The sequence below is a fragment of the Monodon monoceros genome, unplaced genomic scaffold (assembly GCF_005190385.1).
Source record: "Monodon monoceros isolate NGI ecotype Baffin Bay Population unplaced genomic scaffold, NGI_Narwhal_1 Super_Scaffold_4, whole genome shotgun sequence".
Taxonomy (NCBI): domain Eukaryota; kingdom Metazoa; phylum Chordata; class Mammalia; order Artiodactyla; family Monodontidae; genus Monodon; species Monodon monoceros.
The window spans coordinates 19906216-19919561 of record NW_021703781.1 but is presented as its reverse complement, the minus strand read 5'-3'; the positions used below and the strand labels follow the sequence as shown (position 1 = coordinate 19919561).

Here is a 13346-nt window from a genome sequence, read left to right as displayed (position 1 = left end):
CTGGTGTGGGTAGAGGGGCAGGCTGGGCTCATTCTAGGCTGCCAGGAGAGAATGCTGGTGGCTGGCCCCCATTTGAGCCTTGGCAACTTTTAACCAGCCGACCTTGGAATCAATTTTGTAGACAGGTTTCTTGTGCAAAGTGGCAAAATAATGCACATCATTAAGAGCACACCACTGGCCAACAGCACGTGCCAACAATATATACTTTGAATATTGTACGTAAAAACTCACACCCCTCTTGGTATCCGTATTTATATCCTTCCAAGTATGTGAAGAATCATGTGAATTACTTTAATGAGTTCTCAAATTTTCTTTAAAAATGACTCTTCTTTGTAGCCTTTCCCCCAAACATTCCTCACATCAAACACAATTGTCTTCAAGCTTTCTAAAGACTTTCTCCTCATCCCCTTCCCGTCTGGTATCTGAAGTCCGAGTGAAACTGAAGGCTCAGGACAGTATGCAATGTGCAGCCCATGGGAGATTTACTTCCTCTTCCCCTTCTGTGAGTTTTTACTGCCTCTGTGCACCCTGTACCTTTTCTAATAAGCTCTCTTAAATCTCTTCACATGTAGGCACGGGATCAATTAACTCTGTCAGGGAAGACTGGACCAGGTATCTCTCAGCTCTGTGAGTCCTTACCTTCTTGATCTGATCCTCCTTCAGCTTGGTGAAGTAAAATGCCATCAAGTGTACCGCAAACATTCTCCCCAAGTTTGGTTTCTCCTAAGGTGAGCAGATATTTCCGTGCAGCATTCACTCCCACGCATCTGGAGCGCTGCCCACTTCCAGTCCAGGCTGGATCCCTCCGGGGAACTAGGTGCTACAGATTAAATACTTCCAGGCTGCTTAGTTCAACGATTAAACTTTGCCCCCTGTCTCTGGTCCCTCCCTCCAGCACACACTTGATTGTCTAATAGGAGGCTCAGGATGGTAGCTGAGGGTTGGTGGAGGGTAGGCAGGGGACGGGTTGCTTGACTCTTTGAGAATTGGGTCCCACAAAATCTCGTTGCTAAGCAACACTCTCAAGCTAATGTCCCACCAAGCCCACTCAGCCGAGGAAAATCTTCTGAGAAGTTGGGCGTTAAACAAAGCCAACTCTCAACCAGCTGAGCTGCTCTGCAAATGTCTAGTCTCAGGCTTTTCTCTTTAGTCCTTTTCTTCTCAGCACAGGAATATAACTCCTAACTCTCTGCTCCTCAAGAGCACTATCTTAATTAAGACTAAGTATTGCCCTGGTCAGAGAGGTTTCAAGAATGTTGGGGCAGGGCTTCCCTGGTGGCGCAGTGGTTGAGAGTCCGCCTGCCGATGCAGGGGACACGGGTTCGTGCCCTGATCCAGGAAGATCCCACATGCCGCGGAGCGGCTGGGCCCGTGAGCCATGGCCGCTGAGCCTGCGCGTCCGGAGCCTGTGCTCCGCAACGGGATAGGTCACAACAGTGAGAGGCCCGCGTACACCCCCCCCCCAAAAAAAAGAATGTTGGGGCAAATTCCTTGATTTGTGACCAATCAAATCTCTTAGCTTACAGCCATTGGTAATGGAAAAAAATCAATAAAGGTTTATCTACTCACAGTGGTAAGCCAGAAAACCTTGATATCCCAGCTAATGAACCAGAAAAAAATTATCCATGAGAAAGAATGAAGTCACCCGTACTCACTGGGAAGCTGCTGCTGGAGAGAAAAACTGAAGTCACAGACGGGAAATGTCTCAGACCACCAGGATATTTGGTTCACTCACTTATCTCCCTCCATCATACTTGATGTGAGAAGGACCCAGAAAGGGGTCAATGTATGGGTACAACAGACTTTGCACTCTTCCCGCAGTCATCGGTCAGCTGATGAAATCAACAACAACAACGATGCTGTTAACAACAGCTGCTAACATGGATAGAGCACTTACTATTTCCATTTTATAGATGAGAAAATTGAGGCCCAGAAAGGTTAATTTGCTCAAAATCACAAAGCCTGTAAATAGTACAGTGAGGAATGAAACCCAGGAGTTTCATTTCAGTGCCCAGCTCTTAAACAATACATAATATTGCCTTTCTTCCTTTTCCATGCAATAGATACTCAGTTAATAGCTACTACTAGCAGCAGCATTCTCTGGGGTTATTGTCAAGAATTCCAACCACAGTTAACCCTTGAACGACACATGTTTGAACTGCATGGGTCCACTTACATAAGGATTCTTTTCAATAGTAAATAATACAGTACTACATGATCCAGGGTTGGTTGAATCCGCCTGTAGATGTGGAATCACAGATACGGGGGAACCACTTGTACAGAGGGCCGGCTATTAATTATAAGTAAATTTTTGACTGTGTGGAAGGTCCAGCGTCCCTAACCTCTGAGTTGTTCAAGGGTCAATAGTACTTGGAAAACTAAACACACAGATATCACTTCAATGGGATCTTCCCAGTGGGGGAAAATGGCAAATGAAGAAATTCCTGACCATAACATCCCAAATACTAATCAAATGCTTACTAAAGTTAGCAACTGATCTGATGTTAATGAAGGTCAGCTGGGCACCCCAGTGTTTCTCTGCTCCTATAGGCACCTGCTCTACAATACAAACGGAAAAAAAAATGACTTTTCCTGGTCAACTTAGCGGCCTAGACTTTGTTTGCTTTGCAACTGCATAATCTCATTTATCAAGACAATTGCCAGACAATTGCCTGGCGAGAACCTTCAACAGCTGCCTCTTCAGGAGCCACTGATTCTCCAGTCAGTGCTCTTTATCCATCCATCATGCGGATGAGCCACTGGAAGTCTAGCCTAAGCCCAGGGTGTTTGATTAAAACTACTCAGATGCTTTTCTCAGACTGATATAAAACCATCTCCCAGAATGAGAAACACTATCCTTTTCAGTGTGTTTACCCCTCAGACTATGAACTCTTCTAGCTCCTTTACTTTGTCGTTTCTACAAACAAGCAAAGGCTAATCTTTAGTTGTTGACACTATTCAATTCCCCATGTGGAACTGGTATTCTGAAACAGACGTGCCGTCGCTGAGTCTGCACTGGATAACATCCTGGGCAGGTCACCCGCCTACAGGTGATAACAATATTGTCTTAATTCCTTCATTTAAAAAGTAACCTCAGGTGCAGTATGGCACCAAGGTCATTGACTTATTCAACATAGGGATAAGGGGTTACAATGGCTCATGGACAAAAGGACACGAAGTTATAACCAAAGATCTCTGCAATCTAGTGGTTGCTTTTATGTGCCAGATAGGCAGCTTTGGGGATTTTAATTAGGCAAATGACACCAGAGGATTTTCAGCTATTACATCATTCCACTTTTTAATCTAAGCACATTAGCATCTACATTCCAGGTCTGAGCTAGCTGACTAAACCAAGAAGCTTAATGATTATAAAAATCACATGCATTTGAAGTCATCTAGCTCGGCCCCCTCACTTTAGAAAGACAAAATAATTAGATTATTTTACCATTCCTCATCTGATTATTTCAGTTCAACCAATGGAATTTTTCACCCTTACTAAAGCTCTATGTAGCTATTCAACGATATACAAGTCTTATAAGCACTTAGATTTTGCTTAAGAACATCATTTGAGGGTTAGCGCTGCTAAGTGACATTTTAGTTAAAACGTATTACCTGTCTGGCCCAAACCTTCCATGTAAGAAGGAACTCTCTCACATCTATACACATTTCTGTTTCCACAGAGCTGGCCCTTATGGGAAGACCTAAAGACAGTATCTGTTTTCCTTTTAGTATTGAGCACAGTAGGAGGACAAGAAGAGCAACACAATTTACCTATTATTTAGTAAACACTTGTATTGATATAATGTTTACTAGGTGTTTTACAATATTAATTCCCACCACAACTATCATTCTCTCCATTTTACAGATAGAGAAACTGAGGCAAAGATCCCAAGTGGTACATGGTAGAATAGATATTTGAATGCAGGCAGTGTGGCTTCAGAGTCCATGCTTACCCACTGTGCTACACTGCTCTCATTAACCTGGAAGCAAAGCACAGGGGAAATACAGAATCTAAGCTAGGGAAACCTAAGCTAGGGAAATACAGGACCTAAGCCCAGTGGAAAGTGCACAGGCCCTGACTTCCCACTTTGGCTCTGCCCTGACTGAAGACAAAGGCTCCAAGTTCATATCTGTAAAGGGTTCATAGCTCCATTGTGGTCATTTGCAGAATAAAAGTAAATGAGATCACATAAGAGAAGCCACGCATCCCATAGTGGGCACACTAAAAGCATCTCTTTAATCTAAGCCTTCACCTAGTTCAGTACCCCTTCTTAAAATTGCTATTTCATCTCATCCCATTTAATCCCTTAGGATAAAAAAAATGCATGCAGCCCTTTCAGTACATTCAGTAAAACATAAAATATATATTACTTATATATGGAATCTGAAAAATAAATTAGTGAATATAACAAAAAAGAAACAGACTCGCAGATATAGAGAATAAACTAGTGGTTACCAGTGGGGAGAGGGAAGGGAGGAGGGGCAAGATAGGGGTGGGGGAGTAAAAGGTACAGACTACTATGTATGAAATAAATGAGCTACAAGGATATACTGTACAACACAGGGAATGTAGCCAATATTTTATAAAAACTACAAGTGGAATATAACCTTTAAAAATTGTGAATCACTAGGTTGTACACCTGAAATTTATATAATATTGTGCATCAACTATACCTCAATAATAAGCAAATAAACTTGAATAAACTTTTTAAAAAACCATAACTGTAAACCATTAGAAGGTACCAGTTCCATTTATTGGAATTACAGAAACAATTAGGAATTTTATAAATATTTTATTCCTGTTACTAAAGAAAACAGATCTTGAATTCTGTCCCCTATTTTTTTAATGATATGTCCAAAGTTAAGTTGTCCATAATATAAAACAGTCTGCCCTGCTGGTATTCCACATGCTGCAAAAGAATAAGAAAGAGAGTGTGTGAAAGAGCAAACTGCCACAAAAGAAAGTCAAAGTAGAAACTTTCAAACCCTGCCAGCAGTTACAGTTACTATGGTGTTGCCATGGGAGCAACCACAAATGAAGCAGAAATGTTAACTTCAGCAAGTTTCAAAAGAATACTACTGATAGTTTTTTATAGGTTTATTCCTGACCCAAGAGCAGTCAGGGAATGCTCATGAAGAAATGAGCATGTATGTTAACTACAGTTCAATAATAATTAATTAATCTTCAATCATTTAAAAAATGGGTGCATATTATTCTGTATGTAAATAATACCTAAATAAATTTGATATTTTTTAAAGGGGGGAAAAAAGAAAGACATCAACTGCACACAATTATTTTTTATCACAACTGTACATTAAGAGCTGTATTTGCAAAATACATAAGTGTGGCATAAACCCACAAGGACAAGAGAGCTTAACATAATTTTGGAAGACAGAAAGCTGACAGAGAAGTAACAGCTTAGCAGAGGAAACACTGACACCTCAGTGCCTGCAGAGAGTGACTGCACCAAGAAACGAGCAATGGCATCTGTAACTCTAGAAATAAATGCTCAGGAATTGAAGGGCTTGATACTTCAGAAAAGCAAGAGGCTGAAAAAAAAAAGATTGGCTAAAAGTGTATATAAAAAGCTTTCAGCTTTCAAGTCTGCAGATACAGAGGGCCGAATGTATACTGGAATTAGACAATCAAGTAAATGGAGAGTGGATGGCAGGAGGTTGTTTTCTCTCTGCTAGAGTGGGAGGCCACAGACAAGTGAGTAGAGAAGGCTAGAATGATCCAGGTTCTGGATTAGAGTTGAGGCCATCAGTATAAACTCATGATTAGCTTAATATAAATACAGATGGTTAGATATATTGTATATACACACACACAATATATATATATATATATATACATAAATACTTGTAGATATGTATATGTACATAAGTTGGTATACTCATATATATTTCCTTGCTCTGCAAGCTGAGAGACCCTGGAAGCAATGATACCCAGCAGCAACAAGAATACCTAGCACTCAGATCTTGGTTTCTAGTATCATTCTCCACACCCCCACGGCAAAAAAAAAAAGAACCAGGGCTCCTTGGAGAAATGTCTGATTCTAGAACTAGGCAGAGTATATACAAGCTGGGTCTTGAGCATCTTGTAGTGCCAAAAAAAATAAGAATGCTAAAAAAACGAAACACAGTAACAACAACAAAAACAAATGATGAGGATATATCAAAGGGACACAAGACCAACGGAAAGAGTTTGCAGTAACCAAAGCTAGAACAATTTGAGCAACAAGATGAAGTATTACTGTATTATAACCCAAAGTATAAAATAAATACCCAATAACTAAATAAATACCCATCAAGCCATACTAATATAAATAAATTGAATGAATAAATAAATATGGGAGAAAAGACAAATTTCCCACGCAGAATAACTCCCAATAATTTGTGTAGATACCCCCCCACCTCCAAGGAGGTGGAGCATACACCCCTCACTCCTGAAGTGTGGGCTGTGCATAGTGACTGCTTTCCAAAGCATACGGCATGGAAAGGCGGTGGGGAGGGGTTGGGGAGAGTACTTTACAGTGGAGAAACCTGATAAACACTACGTCAGCCAGATGATCAAGGTTAACATCAACAGGGAGGTCATGTTGATAGTATGTACCTTTGATATGGTGTGATAAGAACAGCACTTTACCTCTGTGGTCTTCCTCTCAAAACCCATAACTCCAGTCTAATCCTAAGAAAAACATCAGACAAATCCCAATTGAGGGACATTCTGTAGAATATGTGACTAGTCCTCCTCAAAGCTGTCAAAGCCATCAAAATCAAGGAAAGCGGGGCTTCCCTGGCGGCGCAGTGGTTGAAAGCCCGCCTGCCGATGCAGGGGACACGGGTTCGTGCCCCGGTCCGGGAAGATACCACATGCTGCAGAGCAACTAAGCCCATGTGCCACAACTACTGAGCCTGTGCTCTAGAGGCCACAAGCCACAACTACTGAGCCTGCGTGCTAGAGCCCGTGCTCCACGACAAGAGAAGCCACCGTAACGAGAAGTCCGCGCACCTCAAGGAAGAGTAGCCCCCACTCACCACAACTAGAGAAAGCCCACACACAGCAACGAAGACCCGTTGCAGCCAAAAATAAATAAATAAAATAAATTTATTTTAAAAAACCAACAGTATGGTACTGGCATATATATAGTACCATATATATATAGTCAGCTAATTTTTGACAAGGGTGCCAAGAATACACAATGGGGAAAGGACAGTTTCTTCAATAAATGGTGCTAGGAAAACTAGATATCCACATGCAAAAGAATGAAACTTACCCTACAGCATTCACAAAAATTAACTCAAAATCAATCAAAGATTCAAATGTAAGACCTGAAGCCATAAAACTCCCAGAAGAAAACACAGGGGAAAAGATCCTTGACATTGGTCCAGGCAGTGATTTCCTAGATAAGTCACCAAAACACAGGAAACAAAAACTAAAATAAATAAGTGGGACTACATTAAACTAAAGAGCTTCTGCATAGCAAAGGAAACCATCAATAAATTGAATAGACAATCTACAGAATGGGAGAATTCGTAAACCATATATCTGATAAAGGTCTAATATCCAAAATATATAAAGAACTCATACAACTCAACAGCAAAAAAAGAAAATAATCCAATTAAAAATGGGCAAAGGACCTGAATAGATATTTTTCCAAAGAAGACATACAAATGGCTAACAAATATATGAAAACATGGTCAACATCACTAATCATCAGGGATATGCAAATCAAAACCACAGTGAGATTTCACTTCACACCTGTTAGAATGGCTTTTATCAAGAAGACAAGAGATAACAACATTGGTGAGGATATGGAGAAAAGGAGACCCTTGTGCACAGTTGGTGGGATTGTAAATTGAGTTGACCTTTACGGAAAACAGTATGGCAGTTCCTCAAAAAATTAAAAATTGAAGTACCATATGATCCAACAATCCCACTCCTGGGTATACATCCAAAGGAACTGAAATCAGTATCTCAAAGCAGTATCTGCATACCCATGTTCATTGCATCTTTATTCACAATAGTCGAGATATGGAAACAACCTAAGTGTCAACAGCTGAATGGATACAGAAGATGTGTATATATATATATACAACGGAATATTATTTAGCCATGAGAAAGAAGGAAATCCTGCCATTTGGAACAACACAGATGGACTTTAAAGGCATTATGCTAAGTGAGGTAAATCAGAGAAGGACAAATACCGTATGATCTCACTTATACGTGGAATCTAAGAAAACTGAACTTGTAAAAACAGAGAGTGGAACACAGTTACCAAGGGCTGGGGATGGGGGAATTGGGGCAATACTAAAGGTACAAACTTGTAACTAGTAAATAAATAAGTTCTGGAGAGCTAAGGTACAATATAGTGATTATAGTCAATAATACTGTATTATAAACTTTAAAGTTACTAAGAGACTAAATCTTACCTACTGTTAACATAAAAAGAAATGATAAATATGTGACATGATAAAGGTATTAGCTAATGCTCCTGAAGTAATATTACAATATATAAACACACTGCATACCTTAAAATTACAGTGTTATATGTCAATTATTTCTCAATTTAAAAAAAAGCCAGCTTACGATCCAATCAACCTACATCAAAATCCAAAAGCCTTACCCTTGTAAACAGAGCTTCCTATTAGCTTGATTCCTCACTTTTTTTTTTTTTTGACCACACTGCAAGGCATGTGGGATCTTAGTTCCCCAACCAGGGATTTAACCCGTGCCCCCTGCAGTGGAAGCATGGAGTCTTAACCACTGGACCACCAGGGAAGTCCCATAATTCCTCACTTTTAAATATGAACAGAGCCAAAGACTACTAGACACTAAAGAAAAGTTTCCAATGGTAAAAGCAAAAACCAAGCAAGAAAAAAAAAAAGTAGGAAACAGAAAAGAACTTAAAACAAAAACTATAATATCTTTAGGGAAATAAGATATTGATTGTATCCATGAAACAAGAACAAGAGGATAACTACAAACAAGGGTGGGAGCAGGGGGGAGGGAGAGGAACTATATGACACTTAAAAAAAAAAAATTCAGTACTTTTTTCCTAGCAAGAGTTTTAAGCTCAAAAAGAGAAATTTAACTTTGAGCCATAACTGATAAAAAAACTTATATGAATCTATAGGGAACGTCCTAATAAAACTTCTGGGAATAATTTAAAGGTGTATTCTCTAAGGCATTTTCCAGTATTTTTTGATTGTATTAAACATTCATATTCTCTGGTTACATTTTACAGCACTCTTAATTAGCTCTGAGTGGTTTAAATTCCACTAATAAGATAATGGCCTCTGAGAAATACATACAGTTGTACTAGGATTGTCTGTAAATGAATAAGGATAATACACACATGCATACATTGTAAACTTTGCTGTAACAATACAATATGATGTATTAAGTTGGTAAGGGAAGAAGAGCATTAGCTGAGGAAAATAAGAGAAGCTAAAAAGTTTTAAGATCAAGGCAAGATTTATAGTTAAAAGAATATGTGAAAATATATGAGTTCTAATATTACTAAAAACAGGAGTCAGAATTGATAATTCAGCTGGAAATCATTTATGTGAATTTGCACATATAATTGAGTAAAAAGTCACAGTATATGGACCAGATGGTGACAAAATTAAATCACTGTGCAGAACTTAGGAGACTAAATCATGGGAGGTTTTTCTTCTGTCATCTCAGGGTAGACTCTTCTAGTGGCTGAAAGCTCCCCAGAAAAGGCCAGAGCTGAAAGCATCTACTTTCTGAGAACTCAGGACTGCCAGCTGTTAAAATGTCAATATTCTCAAAGGAACCCTCCTACACTGTTGGTAGGAATGTAAATTGGTACAGCCACTATGGAGAACAGTATGGAGGTTCCTTAAAAAACTATAAACAGAATTACCATATGATCCAGGGATCCCACTCTGGGGCATATATCTGGATAAAACTATAATTTGAAAAGATACATGCACCCCAATGTTCATTGCATCACTGTTTACAATAGTCAAGACATGGAAGTAACCTAAGTGTCCACTGACAGATGAATGGATGAAGAAGATGTGGTAAATACATACAATGGAATATTACTCAGCCATAAAAAAGAATGAATGCCATTTGCAGCAACATGGATGGACCTAGAGATTATCATACTAAGTGAAGTAAGCCAGAAAAAGACAAATCATATGATATCGCTTATATGTAGAATCTAAAAAAAAATGTTACAAATGCACTTAAGTACGAAACAGAAATAGACCCACAGACATAGAAAACAAACTTATGGTTACCAAAGGGGAAAGGAGGGGGGGAGGGATAAATTAGGAGTTTGGGATTAACATATACACACTACTATATACAAAATAGATAACCAACAAGGACCTACTGTATAGCATAAGGAACTATACTCGATATTTTATAATAACCTATAAGGGTAATGAATCTGAAAAAGAACATACACAGGCACACACACATATATATACATAACTGAATCACTCTGCTGTACACCTGCAACTAACAAAACATTGTAAATCAACTATACTTCAATTAAAAAAAAAATGAGAGAATGCCAACATTCTCATAATAAGCAACAAAAGTCTTACCTTCTTTCTCGCACATTGCCATACTCCCCTTTATTCTTCTGAATTCTCTAACTCTCTTTCTTTTCAAATGTGTATCTGAATCTCTTCTCAGATGTAGACATTACACTGTTTATTGTTACTCCTCTTATTTTCAAAATGAAAAAAGGAACTATCAAATAATGAGCTCTAAGAAATGAAAACTAACATAGAGAAAATTAAATTTTCAATAGGTTAGAAGATAAAGTTGGAGAAATTACCTAGAAAGTAGCAGAAAAGTCATGAGTATAATTTTAAAATACTGATTTAACAACCACAAAAAGGAATAATAGATATATCAAAAGAGAAATGGAGAAAAGGAATGATTTAAGGAGTGATTTAAGAAAGTTAAATCCTCACCTGCTATAACAGGAAATCAGTAGCTAATGCTTTAAAATGATGACTCAAGAGACAGTAGGAGATGTATATTATGCAGTCAATGAGGTTAAGTATTAGAAGAAATAGATAATAGAGTTGAAAATGCTTGTTTCTGGTTTTTAAAGCTATGTATATATTCCTTTGACAAAAATTAATTTTTAAAACACGGCTTAAGCTTACTTGGCTTATGTATATAGAGTTAGAGGTAAGTTAATGTGCAGAAGTGTGGCTTAGGGGAAAGTTCTTATTTCCAAGTGAGCTTTGTTTTGAATTTATATTATATACTACTTTTAATTACATGCGATCAACATCTATTTATCAGTTTTTAAAGAATAACAATGAGTGATAAACATGCTGAGAAAATGAAAATGCAGCTGTTAAGAGGAAAGAATAAGTCAATTTGTGCACATTACAAATTACTTAAGGAACTTTTAAAAATATATATGATCTCGACCTAATTACAAGCACTTGAAAAAAAACGATCTCCCAGCAGGGAATTATCAATTTCACTGCACTTTACAGGTGTCTCAAATAGCAGTTCAAAGTAGTCACTGATGGGAATAGAGACACAGACCTACCAGAGAATGGACTTGACACGGGGACGGGGAAGGGTAAGCTGGGACGAAGTGAGAGAGTGGCATGTACATATATACACTACCAAATGTAAAACAGCTAGCTAAAGGGAAGCAGCCGCACGGCACAGGGAGATCAGCTCGGTGCTTTGTGACCACCTAGAAGGGTGGGATAGGGAGGGTGGGTGGGAGGGAGGGAGATGCAAGAGGGAAGAGATATGGGGATATATGTATAACTGATTCACTTTGTTATAAAGCAGAAACTTAACACACCATTGTAAAGCAATTATACTCCAATAAAGATGTTAAAACAACAACAACAACAACAAAGTAGTCACTGAGGTTACAAGCCTTTCCCAAGCCTCTATAAGCACCAAGGGCTTTTCAAAGGCCTGGACTGGTTAAGGAGCACATGATATTGAATCTCTGGGCAGATTCTAAGAGCGTAGCTTTAAAGGACTTCAAAACGCCTCCTCAACCCAAATTTGCCAAAAGTAGCTTCTTAAATTGTTTTCAAAACCCGATCCTACTTCAAAAGCTTTTTTCCCCTTCTCTGGCATCTTTCTGCCCATTAAGACAACTACTGTTTATCGTCTCTGTTGGAATTGTCCTACTATGTTGGGTGACAGACTTTTAGATAATAGTGCTCAGAAGCATGTTTAGAAACACTGTTATCTCTGTTCAAGTTTATGTATTTTACAACTTTTGAAAATAGAGTAGGGAAACAGCCTAATTCATTTATCCATTTGCTTCTCTTATCAAACCACAACTTTTCATTATATCCTCATAGGTTTGTTTTCAGTTGGACACACAAAGAATGACTGCATCATAATTACAGACTCCCAGGTCTGAGGTGTAAGAATTTTTGGTGATTTGTGATGACAGTTTTGTTTGTGATTCACAATAAGTCATTTTTCAAAAGACCCAATTCCATTTTGTATACTCACACTCGTCCATAAACAATGTACAAAGCATTACAAGTCATTGGTTATTATTGTTAACCATTTATGTACTAACCACATTTTACTAAATTACCCAGATCTGTACTGATGGAACTGAGGTCGGCATCTAAGCCTCAGTCCATGCCCAATGCTGATGTTCAGCTGAATCCACAATAGTCCAAGGAGGGTTTTCAGGCAAGTATTTCAAAACCTGTTAGAAAACTGCAAGAAAAAAAAGTTTTGGAAAGATTGAAAACATGACCTTAGTGAAATGCATGCCTTGAACTTAGCTTGCCCCATAAGCCCACAAAGAAAGATAAGTGACATGTCAAACTTGTAGCAGAGAAGGAAGACCTGATTTCACAGTGATCATTTTAAACACACTAGAGTTATTCACAGCCATTCCAATTATATTTTTCCTGTTTTGTTTCACCTGATTTCATCTTTCTTTTAATCTCTTCTTCTGCCTAACCACAGAGCTCTCCCTCCCCCACAAAGACGGGAAAGGTGAAAAGTAAACTATCACTAGTATTTATAAACACTCTGTAGCTCAATGTTCAAGCAGCCCTTCTCTGACAGCACCCCACCCCCACTCCTCTTATCTGAGGCTTCACTAACAATTAACTTGCAAGTGTCTTGCCTAAGTGTCTTCTCTGACTTACCAATTCTAGCTTCTAAACTGGAGAAAGTGAGAGAATTAATAACCCTCTAAGGGCTTCCCCTGGTGGCACAGTGGTTAAGAATCCGCCTGCCAATGCAGGGGACACGGGTTCGAGCCCTGGTCTGGGAAGGTCCCACATGCCTCGGAGCAACTAAGCCCGTGCGCCACAACTACTGAAGCCCGCGCTCC

At 38.9% G+C, this 13346-nt stretch overlaps 1 protein-coding gene across 5 annotated transcripts in view; it reads right to left on the bottom strand.

The window, feature by feature from the left end:
• HKDC1 (hexokinase domain containing 1) overlaps nt 1-13258 on the bottom strand; it is a 52650-nt gene extending 39392 nt beyond the window's left edge. For 2 of the 5 annotated variants that reach the window (XM_029200942.1, XM_029200946.1), the window contains exon 1: nt 640-1294. In XM_029200942.1, coding sequence (XP_029056775.1) covers nt 640-702 — 63 coding nt within the window. In that variant the 5' untranslated portion in view covers nt 703-1294. Of the gene's footprint in view, nt 1-639; nt 1295-1655; nt 2144-12590 lie in introns of those variants that run through there. The other 3 variants (XM_029200943.1, XM_029200945.1, XM_029200944.1) reach the window with 3 other exon arrangements.
• Nucleotides 13259-13346: the final 88 nt, after the last annotated feature.